This window comes from Stegostoma tigrinum, chromosome 1 (assembly GCF_030684315.1).
Source record: "Stegostoma tigrinum isolate sSteTig4 chromosome 1, sSteTig4.hap1, whole genome shotgun sequence".
Classification (NCBI taxonomy): Eukaryota; Metazoa; Chordata; class Chondrichthyes; order Orectolobiformes; family Stegostomatidae; genus Stegostoma; species Stegostoma tigrinum.
In genome coordinates this window covers 182,956,494-182,978,887 of record NC_081354.1, presented here as the reverse complement: position 1 = coordinate 182,978,887, position 22,394 = coordinate 182,956,494, and the positions used below count along the sequence as shown (strand labels likewise).

The following is a 22,394-nucleotide window of genomic DNA, read 5'->3' as shown; positions in this document are numbered from 1 at the left end:
CACTGGAGTCAGGAAGAGTCCCAGAGGACCAGAAAATGGTTTACATAACACCCCTTTTAAGGAGGGATGGAGGCAGAAGACAGGGAGCTATAAGGCCGCTTATTGCCTGCTGGTGAAATTTGAGAGTGCATTAGAATGCATGAAATTGTGGGGCATCTGAAAGTGTATGGTGAAATAGGGTGGTGTCAACACAGCTTTGTTAAGGGCAGGTCATGCCTGACAAACCTGTTAAAATTCTTTGAGGAGGTAACAAGTTAGACAAAGTATGTAACTGACAACGTCAACTGGGTCTAAAGATAGGTGGAGGTACAGTTAGTGTTGAGGAAGCTGGAAGGCTGAAGAAGTCTTCGATAGTCCAGCAGAGTAGACAAAGAAGTGGTAGATAGACTACAATGTGGGAAAGTGTGAGGTTACGCACTTCAACAAGAACAAGGTCAGAAGTCATACAACACCAGGTTATAGTCTATCGGGACTATAACCTGGTATTGAGACACTTTGGACCTTGTCCGTCCCAGTCCAACACCAGCACCACCACATCATAACTTTCATAGGAAAGATAGAGGCAGACACTATTTCTAAATGGGGAAATCTGAAGCACAAAGCAACTTGGTAGTCTTAATTCAGAATTTTATTGAGGTTAATATGCAGGTTCAGTTGGCAGTTAGGAAGGCAAAGATAAGTATTAATTTCAAGTGGGCTAGAATATAAGAGCAGTGAAATGCTGCTGAGGCGGTATCAGAGTCTGGTCAGACCACATTGGGGTCGGTATCTAAGCAAGGATGTGCTGGTGTTGGAGGGGGACAAGAAGAGGTTTGCAAGAATGATCACAGGGACGAAGGGCTGATCATATATGAGGAGCAGTGGAGGATGTTGGGTTTGTATTTGGAGTTTAGAAGGATGAGGGGTGGACCTCATTAAAACTTAAAATGCTGAGAGGCTTGGATACAGTGGGTATGGGGAAGACGTTAACATTGATAGGAGAGACTAAGACTTGAGGGGACAGTCTCAATGTAAAAGGCTGATATGTTCCAACTGAGACTAGGAGGAAGTTCTTCAGCCAGAAGGAGGAGGATATGTGGAACTCAATACCAAAGACGGCTGTGGAGGCCAAGTCACTTAGTGTATTTAAGACAGGGTAAAATAGGTTCTTGATTGGTAAGAGAGTCCAGGGTTGGGGGGTGGGTGCAGGAGAATGACATCCGAGAAACACATCAGCCTCGACTGAATGGTGGAGCAGACAAGGTAGGAGTGGAATTAGGCCATTCAGCCTATTTCTGAAGGTCTCCTAGACAGGCAGGGATTAATCAAGAACAGTCAGCAAGCTTTAGTTAATGGGACAACTAATTGAATTTTGAAGAGGTAAGCAAGTGTATAGACTGGTAACTGACCATTGAAATGTTCAATTCAAGGGAAATTAAGGGCAACGAGTGCTGGCTTTGCTGGCAATGCCCACAGCTCAAGAAAGAAAAATGGAAAGAAAGGAAGTTCTCTGTGTTGTACCAATATTAATCCATCGATGACATCATGGAAGAGAGACAATTTAACCATTACTTCATTAGTTGTTGAAATCAAATTGTCTACTACGTTTCCTACATTATAGCAATGATAATGGCTCAAAAGCTATTTAATTGACTAGAAAATGCTCTCAATTCCCAGAGGCTATGCAAGTTATTATAAAGACCATCCTTTTTTCCTCCCCCACCTGATCAACATGTGTATATGCAAAATAATAGGAGTATGAATTTAAAACTTTAAATGCTCTTTCCTTCCCATCACCTATCCCTGTTAGCGTAATTAACCCACAAAAATGAATCCCTTGTACATTTTCAGGTTTGCAATATAACACTGTCCTCCCAAGTGATGGTAATCATTCTTTTCTTTCTTGGCTTTCACGCGGCTTAAAAAAGCTTTTGGAACAGTCAACACATGGTTTAGCCCGCAGCCAGCTTCCCACAACCTTCTCCACACATTTAAGTAAAACATTTTTCAAACTAGATTAAATACCGGATGGCAGTCACAACCCCGTAACTTATTTGTTGTTACTTGATGACATACTGCACGAGCCACTGCTTTAACTTTTAAAGCAGCAGATGTCAATGCTATCTAAAATTTATAAAAACAGACATGCATCCATGTGATGACTTTCAGGACATTCCAAAGCACATTAAAGCTGTTGGGGGAAAAAAAAGACTTGCAGTTACATTCAATTTTTACAAGCACCAGACATTGATTAAGGGACAAATACTGTCGAGGATGCCAAGTATTAGAATCATACAATCTCTACAGTGTGGAGATAGGCTATTTGGCCTATCGAGTCCACACAGACCATCCCACTCAGACCCACCCCTCTACCTTATTCCCCATAACCCTGCATATCCCATGGCTAATCCACCTAGCCTGCAAATCTCTGAACGCTATGGGCAATTTAGCATGGCCAATCCATCTAACCTGCACATCTTCAGACTGTGGGAGGAAACTGGAGCACCCACTGGAAACCCATGCAGACACGGGGAGAAGGTGAAACACCACACAGACAGCTGTTCAAGGCTGGAGTTGAACCTGACTCCCAGGTGTTCTGAGACAGCTATGTTAACCACCGAGTCACTGTGTCACCCACAGATTATTCTCCTACTCTTCTTATTGCGCCATGGGGCATTTTTGGCAGCCACCCGAGCAGGCCGATAAGGCCACAGTTCAACATCTCAATTGAAATTTGGTATCTTCAATAACACAGCACTTTGATTTTTGTAATCAAGCCCTGAATTTAAGCACTTTGTAAGTGTACAGAAGTAAAATACACGGTGGCCAAGTGGCTCATAGCAATCTTCCACTAACACTAGTCACATAATCTATTTCAGTGGCGTTAATTAATTATAGAATAATCAATGCTAAGGATACGGTGGAATAGTCTTCCCAGTCTTCATATAAATAGTGGCATGGAATCATTTCTGTCCATCCCAGGTTTACTACTTCACCTGAAAGGCTGCAGCTCAGGTAATGTAGCATTTCCTTCGTATTATAATGCCAGTCTGAATTACATTAGCAAGGGGAACTCCTTTAGAAGTTAATACTGAATTATAAATACATGGATAATGTCACAAGACAGCAGACCTGACATACAATTAACACTGTAGGAGATCTGTGGATGCAACGGTAGCGACCCTCTCTCAGGCAAGAAAATTCAAGTCCCATCTGCCCGGGAGGTGAGTCGTTACATGCTTGATTAGGTTGATTAAAAATGTATAATACTGAAACTGACATTGTGGATGTTGGCAACTGAAAACAAATGAGCTTGGCAAACTGAGGAGGAGAGTAAAAATCAGTCCGGTTACTAAGTTTTTGGCACCATTTATTCTAACAAACTGGAAAATGCAGATTATTGTTCATTGAGAAAGAGGGTCAAGTTCATCGGTGACATTCAGAAAGATCAAAGTGTCCTACTGACATTTGGGCCAAGAATTTAGATGGTTCAGACCATCGTGCAACCAGCGAAGTGGAATGGAAATTGGTTCTCAGGCTTGATTCACACATGGCACTCATCTCTTTGAGATGAAGCACAACAAAGTTTTGCAGTGTTGCGCCTTGCTGACAGCAGCACTTGAAGAAGTTGAGAGTTGAGGTGTTGGGACCTAGACCAGGGATTGGAACCCGCTGAACCACCTTCAAAGCAGGCCCAAATTATCCAAAAGGTATTAATGACTAACAGAACCAACTTGTGCAGATTGAATTCATTTCTGAAGTAACAATGTGTTGCACTTACTTTGTACCATTAAAAAAAACATACACAACTTTCCACTCTGTCACAGCATACCAGTGAAAAATAGTCAACAAAACAAAGGATGACCTCACGAGAAGTTTCTTAGCATTGCTATAGTCCAAGCTGGATTTATAAACATTCGGCAGTCACTGATGGTCCAGAGACCAGATGGTGCTAGTAGAACTATATTTTGCAACAAGACTCAAGTTATTAATAGAGGTAGTGGTTTGCTTGTGGAGTGGAGGGATGAGGTAGTGCGTGTGTCTGGGTGTGCACGTGCGCGCGCTCATGGAACAAGGTGAGGGGTTCAAGGAGTGAAGGAAGCAAATGAGGAATGAACGACCTTAAACACTTCTTCAAATTTCTTTGGGATACTTTGTGCCTGAAAACCTGATGTTGAATGAGGGTCAGAAACTCAACTCCTAAACAAGTACTGGAAATCACACTTCTCTCACATCCATCTTAAAGTGAACCAGTCGTGGGCAATTTGGTGGGGCGGGAGTGGGGAGAACAAAAGCGTATAAAGATACAAAAAGAGAAAAGGATGAATATGGAGGAATTCTGCTGCATTTCCCTAGCACTGAGCTTTGTAGTGAGTGTGCCTGCCTGCCCAGGTGTAGCATTCTACTTTGAATCGAGCTTTGGTTCAGCTTTGACCTTTGGTGGTATCTTCTTTAGAAAGATTTGATTTGAAAAGAGAAGATTAAAATAAAAAGATCAAAACATGTTTTTTGGCATGTTTTTGGGAGGGGGTTGGGGACTCGAGGCGGGTGGAAAGGCGGATTACTGCAAACAGTTGTGTGGGGATTAACTTTATAACTAGATATTTTTTAAATACTTTCACGAAGCATAAAAATGTGTTTATAAACCCTCCCCTCTCACTTACCTGGGCTATAATCTGCATTGAATAGAATGGGCTCGTCAAAGTAGGTGGGTCGGATATCAGATAATGTACTGTACATTTTATAAACCCCAGTTGTTTTCTTAAAAAATTTCTAGAGTTTGACATTGGGTAGAGACATATATTGAAGTAAAAAATGTGCACAGATTTCAAACTCAGGGCAGCAGCCTTGATCTTTTAAAATCTCAGCAACTTGAATAGCAAACACAACAAAACATCCTAAAGCACTTCATAAGATTGTTACAAAACAAAGTTTAATACCAGACCACATAAGGAGGGAGCAAGACAGGTGACCAGAAGCCCTGATCAAAGAGCTGGGTTTAAGGAGCGTCTCAAAAGGGCAAGAGTACGAGCTAGCAAGGCAGAGAGATTTAAAGAGGGAAATCCTTAGTTTAGGATCAAGATAGTTTAATGCGTTCTGTTAGCAGCTGTGCAAAAGAAAACAAAGGAGCAATGGGGGTGTCGGAAGTGATGGGTGGGTAAGGACAAAATCACGGAAAATCTCACTGATAATTTCTCCTTTGCACTCAATGGGCTATGCTAACTCTGCATTGGGAGATGCCTGTTCAACTGCAGCTAACTGGCTATTTGTCACTTGCAAGCCACTAAGTTTCAGTATGTTCAGAGATAATAGGAACTTCAGATGCTGGAGAATCCAAGATAACAAACTGTGAAGCTGGATGAACACAGCAGGCCAAGCAGCATCTCAGGAGCACAAAAGCTGACGTTTCGGGCCTAGACCCTTCATCAGGTTTCAGTATGTTGTTGCTTTATGAGCTTCACGCTGTCCTCGCCTAATATACGTATTCACTGCAGGAGCGTATTGTTCTATGTTCTCTGATCAAGATTTTGGAACCTCAGCTGAATAATCCCCACTCTAAACCAAGGTCACTGACTCCAGCTAACAGAACCATAGCCTTAAACCAAGACTCTTGATTCTTACACCAAGACTCTTGGTTCTTACACCAGGCCATGAATTAATCTATTGGGCCAGCACCTTCTTGCAACTCAAGAATAAACGTTTGCCAAGTGGTGTGATAGTGACAAAACATGAGGGCGGCACAAAGGCTTTGAATACTTTCAGGTCAGAGATAGACAGATTATTGATAAGCATGATGTAAGGTTATTAGGGGTAGGCAGGAATGTGGAATAATCAGCTATGATGCAACTGAATGGTGAAGTAGGCTCAATGGACCAAGATGCCTGCTCCTAATTTATATATGATCTCACTGCATGGCCGAACAAGCTCAAGGGATTGAATGGCCTACTCCTATTACTACATTTCCAGATGCCATACTCAAGGAGTTACATTAAAGTAACTTTCTACTAGTTATACAGAGACAGGGTTTCACAGTACTTTCCTGAAAAAGCAGCGATGCATTTTGTCAGGAAAGCTGACAATGGAAAAATTACGGTGTTGGAAGAATTAGTTTTGACAGGTCCAAAGCTTCTCCTGATCATCAATATCTATTGTCTGAAGAAGGGTCACATGATCCAAAATGTTAACTCTGCTTTCTCTCCACAGACGTTGCCAGGCCTGCTGACATTTTCTAGCAATTTCTGTTTTTGTCTAATATTCACAATATCTACAGTTCTTTAAGTTTTTTTTAAAATCAATATTTACGTTTTGTAAAAGTAATATTCAATACCATGTAAATCTTGATGATGATTTAGTGGTATACAGTGTTCTACAAGATTGCCTCAGACGCAAACTGAACTACAGAACTGCCAAATGCATTTCTGCTGCAATTCTTCTATTAAAAAAAAACTTGAATAACTTTTTAAAGTTGGCAGATCAACACAGGAGTACTCCAGCTGCAAAGGGTTGTGATCTCAAACCTAACTCTAGCATTTGGGTAGACAATCTAGCTTGAAAATACAGTGCAGAATTGAGGAAGTCTTAGACTTGGAGAATTTTCTGCTGAGACCTCATTTGTACATTAAACAGAAGAGGAAGATTCCCAGTGCATTTATCCTTCAAGAAATATCAGTGAGACAGAAAACCAAATCCTGCAGTCTATAATAGAGATAAAGTGTGGGGCTAGATGAACACAGCAGGCCAAAAAGCATCTTAGGAGCGCAAAAGCTGATGTTGCAGGCCTAGACCCTTCATCAGAAAAGGGGATAGGGTGAGGATTCTGAAATAAATAGGGACAGAGGGGGAGGCAGACCGAAGATGGATAGAGGAGAAGATAGGTGGAGAGGAGAGTATGGGTGGGGAGGTAGGGAGGGGATAGGTCAGTCCAGGGAGGACGGACAGGTCAAGGGGGCGGGATGAGGTTAGTAGGTAGGAAATGGAGGTGCAGCTTGAGATGGGAGGAGAGGAAGAACAGGTTAGGCAGGCGGAGACAAACTGGGCTGGTTTGGGGATGCAATGGAGGGAGGGGAGATTTTGAAACTGGTGAAATCCAAATTGATACCATTGGGCTGCAGGGTTCCCAAGCGGAATAGGAGTTGTTTTTCCTGCAATCTACAGGTGGCACAATTATGGCACTGCAGGAGGCCCAGGATGGACGTGTCACCTAAGGAATGGGAGGGGGAGTTGAAATGGTTCGCAACTGGGAGGTGCAGTTGTTTACTGTGAACCCAGCGTAGGTGTTCTGCAAAGTGGTCCCCAAGCCTCCGCTTGGTTTCCCCAGTGTAGAGGGAGCCACAATGGTTACAGCGGATGCAGTATACCACATTGGCGAATGTGCAGGTGAACATCTGCTTGATGTGGAAAGTGAAAAGGAGCAACTTTTTCCACGCAGAGGGTGAGTGTATGGAAAGAACTGCTAGAGGAAGCGGTGGAGGCAGGTACAATTACAACATTTAAAAGGCATCTTAAATAGAAATATGAACAGGAAGGGTTTAAGATGGATAGGGGCCTAATGCTGGCAAATAGGACTAGATAAATTTAGGATATCTGGATGGTATGAATGAGTTGGATCAAAGGGTCCGTTTCCACACCGTACAGCTCTGACTGAATCGGAGACAAGCTGAGGTTGTGATAGGGAGATGCCAGCTTGAGTGTTTGATTTAAAAACGGGAAGTGCTGAGGAAAATCACTCGGCAAGTCTGCTCAGAGAGGAGCAGAGTTCACATTCTGAGTCCAAAATAACTGCTTCAGAACTCTTCAACAGTTACACTGGACTGGAAACAATAACTTTGTTCTGCTCTCCACAGGCAGTCAAACCTGCTGAGCTTCTCCAGCACTTTGTTTATCTTTCAGATCTCCATCATCTGCGATACTCTGCAACCTTGGCATTCTCAAATGCTGCTGGCTGATGTATTTCCTCCTCTCTCCTATGGTGATGCCCCACACCTTGTCCCTTCAGCTTCACAACATGCGAGGAAATGTGGCAAAATGTAATAGGGCTACAAAGAGAAGGTGACAGAGTAAATTCTGTGCTATTTAAATTCAAACATTGTTTGTTGATATTGTTTACCTTAAACATCCAGATGTTAACAGATCAAGTTATGGAATGAAAATCAGGAGGTTTAAAGTGACAGCATTTATATTTGTTCTTGCCCAGTGCCAATGATTCAGTGGCTAATCAGTAGAACTCATGGCTAGCGAAGGCTGTGGAAGCCAAGTCATTGTGTCTATAAAGACAGAGATAGATAGGTTCTTGATTAGTAAAAGGATCAAGTATTACAGGGAGAAGTCAGGAAAATGGGTTGAGAAAAATATCAGTCACGATCGAATGGCTGAGCAGACTTGATGGGCGAAAGAGCCTAATTCTGCGACTATCTCTTCTATTATTATAGTGCTATTTTATCCAAAATTTTCTTTTTCAGCTTCTTCAATCACCCCTTGTGACCATGCTGGCTGTTCATATAGTGATCCAGTTAGGCCCATTCCCCCATCGTATCTCTGTAGGTCTTTAAATTAATTTCCTTTAAGTGTCATCTGATTTTCCTTAGAAATCACTGATTGTCTCTGCATTCCACCAACTTAATGGATGAATTCAAATTTGCTATCACTTACCGCATTGAGGAGTTCTTCCTCACATTCCCCTGGGATGTTTCGTCAAAATCCTTAAACTTTTGTCTTCCACTGTATGCAACATAAGCTGACGGAATAAAAACAGAAGTTGCTGGAGATGCTCAGCAAGTCTGGAAGAACTGGTTCTCAGGGTCAGCGGACCAGAAACGTTAACTCTGATTTTTTTTCCTTCACAGATGCTGCCAGACCTGCTGAGCTTCTCCAGCAACTTCGGTTTTTGTTCCCAATCTGCAGCAATTGCAGTTCTTTTGGTTTTCACATGCTGATGGGAATAGCCCTTTTTCCAGTCCTGTCATAATCTTGTAGATCTCTATTAAATCACAAATCTCCTTTGCTCCAAGGAAAACAACCTCAACCTCAATAACCTTGCATCCACCATCTCTGGCACCATTTTGATAAAATTTCCTCTGCACCCTCTCAAAGATTCTCACGCCCTTCCTAAAGAGTGGTGACCAGAACTCTAATTTTGGCCTAATCACATCTTTATAACAGATAATAAAGTGTGAAGCTGGATGAACACAGCAGGCCAAGCAGCATCTCAGGAGCACAAAAGCTGACGTTTTGGGCCTAGACCCATCTGATGAAGGGTCTAGGCCCGAAACGTCAGCTTTTATGCTCCCGAGATGCTGCTTGGCCTGCTGTGTTCATCCAGCTTCACACTTTATTACCTTGGATTCTGCAGCATCTGCAGTTCCCATTATCTCTGACACATCTTTGTAACAGTTCAGTATAATTCCCATGCTCTTGTGCTCAATACCTCTTGGTAATAAAAGGTCTTCGCTAGCCATTTTCTCAATTTGTCGCGCCACCTACAAAAATCCATGCATTTTCACTGCTGGGTCCCTTTGTTCTGCAGATTTAGAATGGCACCAGTAAGGCTACTTGCTTTACCCTCACCCTTCCCTCAAAATACATCACTTATCTTTGTATTAAATTCTGCCAATCATTCTGATGGCCTATCCATTTCCTATTATCGTCAATTCACAGCCTTCTACTCTCCAACTGTTGCATTATTGGCAAATTCAAACTTTTGGTCTGTATTCTGATCACCATTTCAAAAGCAAAACTGCCCCAGCACCAAACCTCTAGTCCAAAAAAAAACCATTTTCAACAGCTGACTACTTTTTGCCCTTCAGCCAAGTAAAGTGAATCTGTTACTGACATCCAAGTCAATTTAGTTAACTAGCTTTTTTATGGGCACTTTGTATTCTACCTCGTTCAACTACAAGCCAGATAATGATTTTTAATTCCTTCTCATTCTCTCTTTGCCAGTCTTATTTTCTTCTTCATTTCTTTTTATCCGATTTTCACTTGAAGAATTCACCTCGTACATCACACTGACTTGCTTTTTGGTTTCATCATCCAAGGGCCCCTTAGTTTCTGTTCCCCTATCTTTGCCACAGTCAGAACTTTGCTGCCCTCTGCCTGAAGCATCTCTTCCTTAAAGGTCACCCTTTGTTTCATTACACGTTCCTATCAATCCTTGGTTCTATTTTAGCCTGATTTGATCCCTACTCATCCCATCAAACTTATATCTCTTTAAATTTAGAGCTTTACCTGGTTCCTTTCTCTTCTCCATGGCTAATCAAAAGTTTGCAGGGTTAAAGGGATAGGATGGTGGTCTGGGTGGGATGTTCTTTGGAAGGTCAGTGTGGACTGAATGGGCCGAATGCCCTGCTTCCACACTGTAGGAGGTTCTATGGTATTGCTATTTGATGGAGCTTGCTCTGCACTAATTGGCTACTCTTGCATTAATAAAAAGCAAGAACAGTTTCTAAAAGCTTTCCAAAAGGAGTCTGTATGGAAGACAGGAAGTCACAATGCAACAAACTGTGCTTAACTTAGTGTCTTTAACATCCCCTTTTACAGGTGTACTTTAAGATTTTATAGCAAAGAATTAGAAATGGTGTGTAGGGCTGGGGAAGGTTACAGAACTAGGAAGGGCACAAAGTCATGGAGGTATTTGAACACCAAAGAGAAGACTTCAAAATCAAGCTGTTCTTTAAGTTGTAGCCAATTTGTCAGTGAGCACTGGGTTAATGACTGAACAGGGATTAGTAACAGTAAAGTTAACAGAGTTTTGAATGAGTTAATATGTACGGAAGATGAAACTGCAGATGACTGAAAGAACACCTCCAATATAGAAAATCACTGACTACGATTGAGCAAATGTCAGTCAGTAACATGTTGGCAAATGACAATACAAATATTAGCATATTTTGATTTTTATTTTCTTTAGGGCTCAATGTTACAGAATCCAGAGAAAGTGTAGGTTGTGTGAAATACATGTAGAATAATCATAAGGGTGTATCATCTAGAATTAATTTAAGGGGCCATACTTTTTAATATTTTCTGTTGGGCTTGAATAAGTTTGGGCTTTAAATGAAGTATATGTTGGGAAGTGTGGAATTCAACTGCGTCGTGATCCATAACTCGGGGCAGCCCCGTAGACACTGTTGAAACACAAGTCAATTTGCACACAGCAATTTCCCATAAGTTCCACTGAAGTAAATGATTCTTGCACCTGTCTTTAGAGACCTTGGGATGCAGGTTCATAGTTCCTTGAAATTGGAGTCACTGGTAGACATGATAGTGAAAAAGACATTTGGTACGCTTCCCTTTATTGGTCAGTACATTGATTGTAGAAGCTGAGATGTTATGGTGTGGCTGGACAGGACATTGGTTAGGCCATTTTTGGAATGCTGCGTTCAGGTCTGCCCTCCCTGCTTTAGGGAAGATGTCGTTAAACTTGAAAGGATGCAGAAGAAATTTACAAGGATATCGCTAGGGTTTGTTATAGGGAGGGATGTTCTCTATGAATGGTGCTGTGGAATACATACAACTACCTGAGGTGGTAAACAAGGGTCTTGGCCTAACATCATTTCTGACAGTGCCACACTCCCATGGTACTGCACTGGAGTGTCTATTTTGGTTATGTTTCAAGTCTCTGAGTACGGTCAGACCAGCACCCGAATTGGACTTAAGAGTACAGAAAGTCTGTCTCAACTAAGTGAGACAGCAAGTGTCTATGGGTTAATGACTTTGGGGCCAAACAGCAGCAAGATAGGGCACCAATCATTATTGTGTCAATAGAAGAGGTGAGAAAAGCTTTTGCTCATCTCTCTTAAGCTTCACCAATCTTCTGAAACTTCACGGTGACCCCAGTTCTTAGGCTGAAACATGATTCCAGAAACAGCCAGGGTGATTATATAATGAATAAGCGTAACGCTTATGTTTGCGGCTTCTGTTTCCCTTCCTTATCCACCCACCCCCCTTGTCCAAAAAGATGGAATCCCGCACACAAACAAATAAGAGGGGTTGCAGGTAGCGCTTTGATGTAAGGTTGGCTCTGCTGCAGCACAGAGCACCTTTTTTTTTCCCTCTTTCTTTCTGCCACATTCGTGTGTTAATCTCCTGAGTTGAAAATAAAAAGCCCAGGTGCACAGAGCGGCCAACAAAAGCACCAGTTGGAAGTGAATGTAGCCATGTCATCAGCTGGAGAGGAGGAAAAGAAAACATCCTTTGTTCAGCTAGGCCCTTTTTTTCTTGGCATGGAGAACTACTGAGGAATTACTGACTGAAAGCAAAGGAGAGATTACAAAGCTGGGCCCATATGATTAAATTCAAAACCACATATTTCAACAGGTTGAGAGTTTGTCTCAAGTTAAATGATTGAAACATACAATTTAGACTCTGCAGGACATGCTATTAGCTTTTTTCTTTACATACTCTAATAACTATTTCTTCACTATATACTTTTTAACTTCAGACTTTTTTTAATTGATAATATTTTAAACTTGAATTTAACTTTGTTAATTTTGAATGTGTAAAGAAAGAATATAATTTGCAGTTATATCATACCATTCTCAACCTCAAGACATTCTCAATAGAGAGTACATAGAGTCCCTAATGTGTGGAAACAAGCCATTCAGCCCATCAAGTCCACACTGATCCCCTAAAGAGCATCCCTCCTAGACAATCGCCCCTACCTTATCCCTGTAATTCTGCCAATCCAGTTAGCCTGCAAGTCCTTGGATACCACGGGCAATTTAGCACAGCTGATCTACCTAACCTGCACATGTGTGAACTGTGGGAGGAAACAGGAGCAACCGGAGGAAATCCACACAGACATGGGGAGAATGTGACAGTGTCACCCTGAGGCTGGAATTGAACCTGGTTCCCTGGCGCAATGAGGCAGCAGTGCTAGCCACTGGGCCACCATATCACCTAGCCAATATTATAAGAAATGACACAATTTGTGCACAGCAATGTGACACACTTGGAGGGCTGAGGACCTGCTCCTGCGCTGTACTTTACATTTGTTCAAATCAGAGGACAAGTAGTTCCTCTGTTCAACATGTCATCTATGGCACATTTCCTCAATATTGTATTGGAAGAGTTGCCCAAGATTTAAATCCTCAAGTCTCTGGAGTATGATTTAAGCTTAAGATCTTAGGCAAGATTCTGAAGCAAGTGACTTAATTGTGGCCTCAACTAATGGCAAGTTCATTTTTATTTTAAATGAGCGGCTCTTTTCTCCCCCCCCATTGTGCTCATTTCTATCATCTTCTCAAAGCACTGGCTAACAGATGGATGGGAACCAACTGTGAATACTTTGACCAAGTAACCGCTGGCAACTTTAAGAAAAGCGAAGTTTGTGTATTCTGGGCAATATTCACATCACTACATTGAACCTGACTAATAGGTGCTATTGTACCATTCCTCCTTTGGAAGGTATCACAGTTGAAGCAAATTTAATGCCAGCAAAAGCATATTGTCTAGCAGAGATTTCCAGGATTGCAATCAGAGGATGGAAACCTGGCCTCCTCCTCAGGCAAAACCGGCATTTATTGCCCACCTCTAATTGCCTTGGACAAGGAAGTAGTGAGCTGCCTTTCTCTACAATGCAGACACACCCAGTGATGTTTGGGATATTCCAGGGTTTTAATCCACTAGCAGTAAAGGAATGCTGATATTGTTCCAACATAGGGTGGTAGGTGACTTAGAGAAGAACTTGCAGATAGTGGGGTTCCTGTGCATCTGCTGCCCTTAACCTTCTAAGCTGTAGTTGTGGTCAGTTTAGAAAGTGGGTTGAGAGGAGGTTCAGTCATTTAACTGCTGAAATTAAGTGTAAACAGCAGTAGATGCTGAAAATCTGAAACAAACAGAAAATTGTGGAACAACCTGGCAAGATTTACAGCATCTGGGGACAAAGAAAGAAAGAGTCAATGCTTCAAGTCAAAAGAGTCTTTAGGCTCAAAACATCAACTCTGCTTCTCTCTCCACTGATGCTGCAAGATCTGCACAGAGTTCCTCCAGAATTCTGCTTGTCTTACTGGGTTGATGCACTGCACCCTATAGATAGAACACACTGGTGTCTTTGTGTTTTAGTAGAGAAGGAAGCAAATGTTGAAGATGGTGGACTGGGTTCGAAGCAAGCAGGCGGCTTCATTCTGAACGTTGACATTGAATATTGTTTGAACTGTACTCATCCAGGCAAAGTCGGGAGCGTAGATTCCTGACTTGAATTATAGTATCTTCTGCTCTACGGGCTGAACCCATGCGGGTTATTCTAATACATTTCCTTCACTTGATAAAAGGTATCATTTCCTTTCCACTGAAGTAGGCACTGAATTAACTGAATTTCCCTATCTCTCGGACAGGTTTAGAAATGTGTTTCTCCTTTGAGCTTTGGACCACTTCTTGCCAGGCATGCAGATCATATCACTTGCTCCCCATTTCCTCTACTTGATCCTCTTCATCAGGGATCAACACTTGGTCAACTCCAGCAGCATTCTCTACTTCCAGCCACCAAGGAGAACAGACTATCAAATCATTTTGCAAAAGGTGCATGTATGTCAAAACACGCTCATTCTCTTTACTGCCAGAATTAAAAAGTCACCAAGCTATGAGCTCCACTTCTAGAGAAGCAAAGAACGCCTCTGTTCAGTCTGTATCATGCCTCAACATTTATCGACCCCGTGAAGTAACTGCATGGAAATGACAGAAGAGAACAGGTCAATGGCAAGGTGATCTTATGCAGTAAAGACTAGCCATTTCCCTACCGGATGGAGGGATGGTTATGGTAGATGACAGAGAAATATGACAGGGAAGATTACACAAATTAGACATATACATAATTATAAGCAGAAACAAAAATACGTTAGCCCATACAGTCACATTTTTCCACAGAAGGAATGCAAGCTAGGTTTAGCAGTGTTGGAAGAGTGAACAAAACATACATTGTGACTACTTCCCAACCAATAGCAAAAGGGCAAGACTTGCATTCCAATGGTGGAAGTCCTGAAGCTGTGACAGACAAGTGTTTTACAGCTCACAAAGTACGAATGAAGTGTAGTCACTGTTCCGTCATATGAAAAGCCATATGGTGGTTAGTGCTTGGAACGCGCTGCCAGCGGAGTGGTAGAGGCAGGCATGATAGCGTCATTTAACATGGATCGAGACAGATACATGAATGGGCAGGGAGCACAGGAATACAGATCCTTGGAAACTAGGCGACAGGTTTAGATAGAGGATCTGGATCAGCACAGGCTTGGAGAGCCGAAGGGCCTGTTCCCCTGCTGTAATTTTCTTTTTTCTTTGAAACGTGGCAGCAACCTTATGCCCAACACAGTCCAACAGTCAAAAGCGTGATAACCAAGTTATCTCCTTAACTGTGTTGCAGGGTAAACAATCAGCCATAACATTTACTCTACATGAAAATAGTCTCCATGGAATCTTTTATGCCCACCTGAAATGGCAGAAGGAATCTCTCACCCGTAAAGGACAAAAGCTTTGACTGTGAGCACTGAGGGAGTGCCGAAATGTACCATCAATGTAGAAAACGCCTCTTGACTGGGGCTTAACCGCACTAATTTCTCACGTATTGCTCATGGAGCTACACTATATATTAAGTGACTGAGAGCAGAATACATGACCATGTACCGAGTACATACATTTTTAATGTTGTTGCATGATATAGGCAATTATTTCCCTACTTTAATAGCGGCATTATTTCCCCTCACCTACACGTCCATGAAATTACACCTGCTACAAAGTCAAAAGCAGTTGTTAAATATAAAGAATAGAAAATGAAAGATTTCGCAAATTTCTAAGTGACATGGACTAGGAAAATTCAAACAAATTCTTACAATTCAAATCCCCTATAATGGCTCTCGAGAGAACTTACGACATTACAGGCTTGCAGATCATCTTGCAGACATGCAACTGGTGGTTTCAGTTAAACTGCACAACCTAGTGGCAGCATGGTGTAAACCCATGTACTGAAAACCATGATCACGTTAAACTCGGTGATATCGAATTTAGTTGTTTCCTTAAAGTTATAAATAAAATTGGCTAAGTATTCAAATCATGTACTTCCTCCTGAAAAGGTATCTAAGGAACAACCTCATTTTATAAAGCATTTTTGTCTCAGCCAATTGTATCACGAATGTTTAACCAAAAATGACCAAAGGTTCAAAAAAACTTTGGTTAGAGGGAGGGAGCTGAGGAACTCTGACATCCATCCATCGGATCTTTACATTTCCTGTTGTTTTTAGTGATTTTGGTTGCATGTCAATCATGTGGGAGCACGCCTGAGAGCCACAGTGCTGCATAAAGCTATTAAAAACATATCTAACTTGATGCCACCCCTGTCTTGGAATTTTTTTTAGGTTAAGGAGTAATTACAGCACAGAGATGGCCACTTGGATATCTGTAAAACAATCCAGTCAGTCCCAATCTTCACTCTATTCCTATTGGCCTGTAGGCTCATTTCCAAACAATTTTCACCCAATTCCCATTTGAAATACTTGATGATTTCCACATCCAGCACCCTATTAAACACAAAATTCCGTGTCATTAAAGCTTCCTCAAGACCCAGGTACAAATTTTATCCCAAATCATACATCATTTTCCCAGTCAACTAATTGTAAGAGATTGCATAAACCTAACAGATTATTTTCATTTTTTCAAGAATTCCATGGTTCACCAGTATTTATTGCTTATACCTAACTACCCTTGAATTGAGTGGCTCGTTGGGCTACTTCAGGGAACAGATAAGAGTCAACTACATCGCTGTGGATTTTAAAATCACACACAAACCAGACTAGATAAGGACAACTGATTTCCATCTCTCAAAGACATGAGTGAACAGGATAGTTTTTTTTAAAAACAAAAAAAAGTGGTCTCAGTAATTCCAGGCTTAATAATGCAATTTAAATTCACCAGCTGCTCTGCTAGGATTTGAACCAATGATCCCCTAAATTACTTGTTAGTGACCTTACCAGGATACCGCCATCTCCCTTTAATTTTTTAGCATTTCGAACGAATATCCTTTATCCTAAAAAGTATAACATCAGCTTCTTCAGTTTAACAGTTGTCCTCCAGCCTGGTGACCAAAACTGAGTGCAATACACTATTTGTAGCCTAACCTGATCTCTACTACAGTTCAGGATATCTCTTCAACTTTTGTACTCAGTAATTCCATTTATGAAGTTGTCAACTATTCTTTCAATACGTCTTACCACCTTCAAAGGCCTAATATAGACTTGGTAACATATTCCACAGCTCCATTAGCAGTTGGCTGGAAAGCAGTTTTATTTCCATCTTACCATCTTGCTACTGATTGTATTTTTTCAAAAAAGTTATGCCTTTCAGTCTCTGGATTTTTCAACCACAGCAAACAGCATTTATCTGGATCAATTTTGTAAATTCCCTTATCTTGAGAAGTTGTAAAACAAAAATGTGGAACTAACACTTCAGAGTTTGACCTTTGCCCTGAGACTTCCTTTGCACTAATGTGAAAAGGTTGAATCCCATCATGTTCATGGCTTCATATTCAAATCCAGCGGTATCACGATTCTGAACTATAAGTATCAATAGCTTCTTTGCCCCTCACAAATCGGAGGAAAAGTATTAGTTATCTATATTCAGGATTGAGATGAGGAGAAATTTATTCCCCGACACTGTGGTGAACCTGTGGAATTGTCTGCTGCAGAAAGTAGTTGAGGACAAAGCATTGAATGCTTTTAAGGAGATAGATATAGGTCCTAGGGCTAAAGGGATCAGTGGGTTCAAGACAAAAGCAGGAACAGGTTACTAAGTACAATAATCACCCACGATTATATGAAATGGAGGTACAAAGAGTCAAATGGCCTATGTCTGTTCCTATTTTTGATGTTTCAAATAAGAGTAACGTTAACTCACTTTAATGGGTGTTTTAATAGTAGTCTTCACAATCTCTTCCTCGTCATCTTCCTCCTCGTCCTCTTCCTCATCATCATCATCGTCGTCGTCGTCGTCGTCGTCGTCGTCGTCATCTTCGTCCTCGTCATCTTCGTCCTCCTCTTCATCATCTTCCTCCCTAGAATACCAGGTATAAAATTCAGCAAACCTTCAGTAAATGATACACAATACCTACTGCAATTAAGGGTTCCAGTACAATTTATAAGGCAATAACAGAACTCAGCAGGTCACACATCATCTGTGGGAAGAGAAACAGATGTTTCAAGTTCAACAGTCACTGAATCAAAAAATTAACTTTTTTCCTCTCCGCAGAAGGAGCTTAACCAGCTGAGCATTTTCAGCATTTTCTACTTTCATATCTGATTTACATCATCTACAGCATTTTAATTTGCAGGTAAAAAAGTTTGTCTTGAGTTATGGCCTTTTAAAATACTTCAAGTGATATTTCTTATTGTTCCTTTTTACCCATGTGACATTGAAAATTTAATCATCCATACCCTTACTGTTACAGCATGCAGACACATGGCTTTCAAATCAAGATTCTTTGCACTTACCCCTGCTTGAGCTCATCCTTGACCAATTTATCAAAACCATGGAATTCCACCTTTTCCCTTACAAAACCCAACCCGGGACGATCTAGTTGTAGTTCCCTGAAGTGGTAATATTCTCGGGAGGAAATCCTGCCCTCTGGATTACCCAATGCCATGGGTCTGCCTGCCCACGCACACAAAAGTTCAAGAATCAGGTTGCTGAAGAGTCATGAATATCTCTGGCAGAAACCCATGATCCTCAATTAACATGATCCTTGAATTGAGGGACAACTAACATGAGCGCCTTTCACCTATTTTACTGAACAACTATGAATAATTCCCTCAATAATTTTTGCTCAATTAGTAATTAAACAGCAATGTGACATTAATTTGCATCCAATAGCCATGTCAATTTTTTAAAAATATTTCAATTATAACATCATAATGAAATCACACCGTTAATTTCCTTGTAACTTCCAGGCATCAGACAAATGCCCGGAAAAGCAACGTTTGTAGACATGTTACACAGGCGCAACAATAGCAATAGCAGGCACAAGCAACTACTTCGAAGCTAAAATCAGATTTCGGGAGTCAGAAAGAATGGTAAATTGCACATCTTTTCATTATGTGTAAAATATAAAGTTAGTTGAACTGGTCTATTAGATTCAAGCTTGTTCCTAAGTCTTGAGTATCTAACACACTACATATAAGCAATATTCTACTTTGTCATGATAAAGGCTGCTGGTCAGACTCCTTCAAACATTCTGTACCTGCACCAGCCGGCCTTCTGTCAATTTCCAAACCAGACAATTTTCAACGAGATTCCAGCTGATAATACTCCTCTGCATCTATTAAATCTGTCAAAAACTATTCAAAACCTCTGTTCAGCTTCGGTGCGTTCATTATATTGTTACTGAACACCACCTGTGCTCCCACATGAAATAATATAGTGGTCAGATTACATGAGTATACACAGAAGAATGTTCCTCTTGTAATGTACTTGTATCTCCAGAATGATAAGGAGTTTCATTAATTCAATGCCCCTAAAAAAAAATGGAAGGGGGAAGTGAAGAACACACTTACTCATCTTCATCGTCATCATCTTCATCTTCATCATCGGCATCATCATCATTTTCAGTTTTATCAGTCATCACCTTATCTTTTAATGATTTTTCTAACTCTGGTTTTTTCTATAAACAGAAAAGACTATCAGAGTCAGCAATAGTACCAAGAATGGGAAAACCTGTTAATTGGAAAATATCTGGACTCATTGTACTGAAGAGGGTGGCCAGCAATGAGGAAATTAAGATTGTCAGCAGCCTTGGAAATAATTCATTATATAATAAATCACACTTGAAGGCAAAAACTGAGCATGCTGGGGCTCTATTCTCTGAAAAAGATTGCAAAGTGATCTGCTAGAATTATGAAGGATTGGACACAATAGACAGAAATTAAAACTTAAGGGATTTGAATGCAGAACGCAGTATTGTCACAAAAAAAAATCCATTCAAGCACTCAGGAAAAACTTTTTTACCTAGAGTGAGTGATGAAAGATGCAGATAGAGTGGTTGAAGTGAGTGGTACAGATGTATTTGAAGAGAAGGTAGGTAGCTCAAAAAGAGAGATAGGAGTAGATCGGATACTTAAGTTTAAATGAAGTAATGTGGGAGAAGACACAGCAGCCTACAGCATATAGCATCTTTAAGATAATACAATGACTCAAGATGCAGCAGCAGCATTATAAGGGGAATTTTTATACAAAGGTATAGGTATTAGTGTAAGGAGCCAAAAAGTTGACCAAACATCTTAGGGAGGACATATTGACATTGGAGGGAGTACAACACAGGTGCTCAAGAATGATACTCAGATTTCAGGGTTTAAAATAGGAGGAGAGATTATAGGGATTCAGCCTGTTTTCTCTAGAATTTAGAAGGGTTAGGGGTGATCTGATGAAAGTCTTCAAACTATTAACAGGAAAAAGGGGTGGGAGGTAGATAAAGTATTTCCACTGGTTGGAGATTCTAAAACTCAGGAGAGATGTTAGGAAGCACTCCTACACACCAAGGGTGGTAAATGTTTGGAACACTCTTCCATAATAGCAACTGATGCGAGGATTAGTTGTTAGTTTTAAATCTGGAAGAGATAATATATTTGTTTAACAAAATATTAAGGAATAAACAGTTAGTCACAGATTAACACTGTTCTCATTGAATGGTGGAACAGGCTCACGAGGCTGAATGGCCTATTACTGATCCGGTGTTTCTAAAACAGAAGATTTTAAGAGAAGCCTTAAAAGGAGGAAAGAAGAGGAGGCAGCAAGGTTTTAAGAATGAATTCTGGAGGTCAAGATTTAAGCAGCTGACAGCATGGACAGAAATAACGGGTAGATTAAAATTAGGGTACTCCAAAGAACATAATGTAAGAGGAGGAGTAGGCCAATCAGCCAGTCATTCTATCGCACCATTCAACATCATGGCTAATGTACCCCAGGTAGAAATCCTCTTTCATGCCACCCTAGCATGGTTCTCAACTCCCTGTTATTTCCAAAACCTATCTACAACTTCTAAATATTTTCAGTGATCTAGTATTCACAATTCTCTGGGATAGAGAATTTCAGACATTCACTCAGAGAAGAAATTTCTTTACATGTGAATTTTAAATCAATGACCCCTTATTCCATAACTTTGTTCCCTAGTGTGAGGTAACCTGAACAACTGGAGAGACATCTTAATGACTACCCTGTCAAACCCCCTCCGAATCTTATTTTTCTTTTCATTTGTTCATGGGCTGAGGTCGTCACTTGCTAGACCAACAGTTATTATCCATCCCTCATTGCCCAGAGGACAGTTAACAGTCAACCACATTGTTATGGGTCTGGAGTCACATGTAGGCCAGACAAGACAAAGATGGCAGTTTTCTCCTCCTAAAGGGTATTAGTCATTAGTGAACTAGATGGATTTTTCATCACAATGGGCAATGAATTTGTGATGATCATTAGACTCTTAACTGCAGATTTTTTTCTTAGTGAATTCAATTCCACCATCTGACATGTTGTGATTTGAACCAAGGTCCCCAGGCTAGACAGCCCAGAGCGGGATCCAGAGACTGGTGGTAAGGCAGCTGACGAGTCCAGAGTGGGACTCTAGAAGCAACGTCAAGGAAGTGGCTGGCAGAGGGATGAGCACGGGGCTTGGTATCGGCAGCTACGTCAGCGAGGGCTAGCAGCTGCTGCAGAGTTAGAACATAGAATTGATGTGGTTTCTGCCTGGGACTCCTTTGGGCGTGTTTTGAGACATCTTCCTTCCCAAAATCGACAAGAGCCTGATGCAGTTGGCCAGCTTCGGCAGCGGCTTCCAACCCAGTATTCCAGCAGCCTGGTAATCCAGTAGCCCCGTGTGGCAGTTTGCAGCAGTACTGTCTATTCCCGAACACAGGAGCAGGGAACTGAACTAAGATAGACTTTGTCTTAATGTCTTTTCTTATCCAGGCCTTCTATTATTAATACAGGTGCAGTCACATAGTGACTTAAATACTATTCACTTTTATTTTTGTTAGAAGATACAGGTGACAATAAATGACTAAATGACAAGATCACCACCTGGGTCCCCCAATTAACAATCCAGAGACAATATCATTAGGTATTAACTCTCCAATTCTTGATAAATCAACCTCTTCATCCTAGGAGTGAACTTAGTAAATCACTTTTGAACTGCCTCTGATGCCCTTCTTAAAATACAGCACCAAGGCAGTACAGAATATGGAACCTCAACAACACTCTGTACAGTTATACCAAGACTTCGCTGGATTTGAACTCCAACCTCTCAGAATTGTAGAATCCCTAGTGTGGAAGCAGGCCATTTGGCCCATCGGGTTTGCACCAACCCTCCAAAAGGCACCCAACCCCAAATCCCACATTTTTCCAAGGCTAGTCCACACAACCTACACATACTGAACACTATGGGCAATTTAGCA

At 41.2% G+C, this 22,394-nt stretch overlaps 1 protein-coding gene across 1 annotated transcript in view; it reads right to left on the bottom strand.

Annotated features, from left to right (window-relative positions):
* Positions 1-22,394, bottom strand: part of npm1b (nucleophosmin 1b) — a 105,031-nt gene that overhangs the window by 43,294 nt on the left and 39,343 nt on the right. The window contains exons 6-7 of the mRNA XM_048546555.1: positions 19,506-19,612; positions 17,854-18,010 (exon numbers count right to left, since the gene is read on the bottom strand). Coding sequence (XP_048402512.1) covers positions 17,854-18,010; positions 19,506-19,612 — 264 coding nt within the window. The remainder of the gene's footprint in view (positions 1-17,853; positions 18,011-19,505; positions 19,613-22,394) is intronic.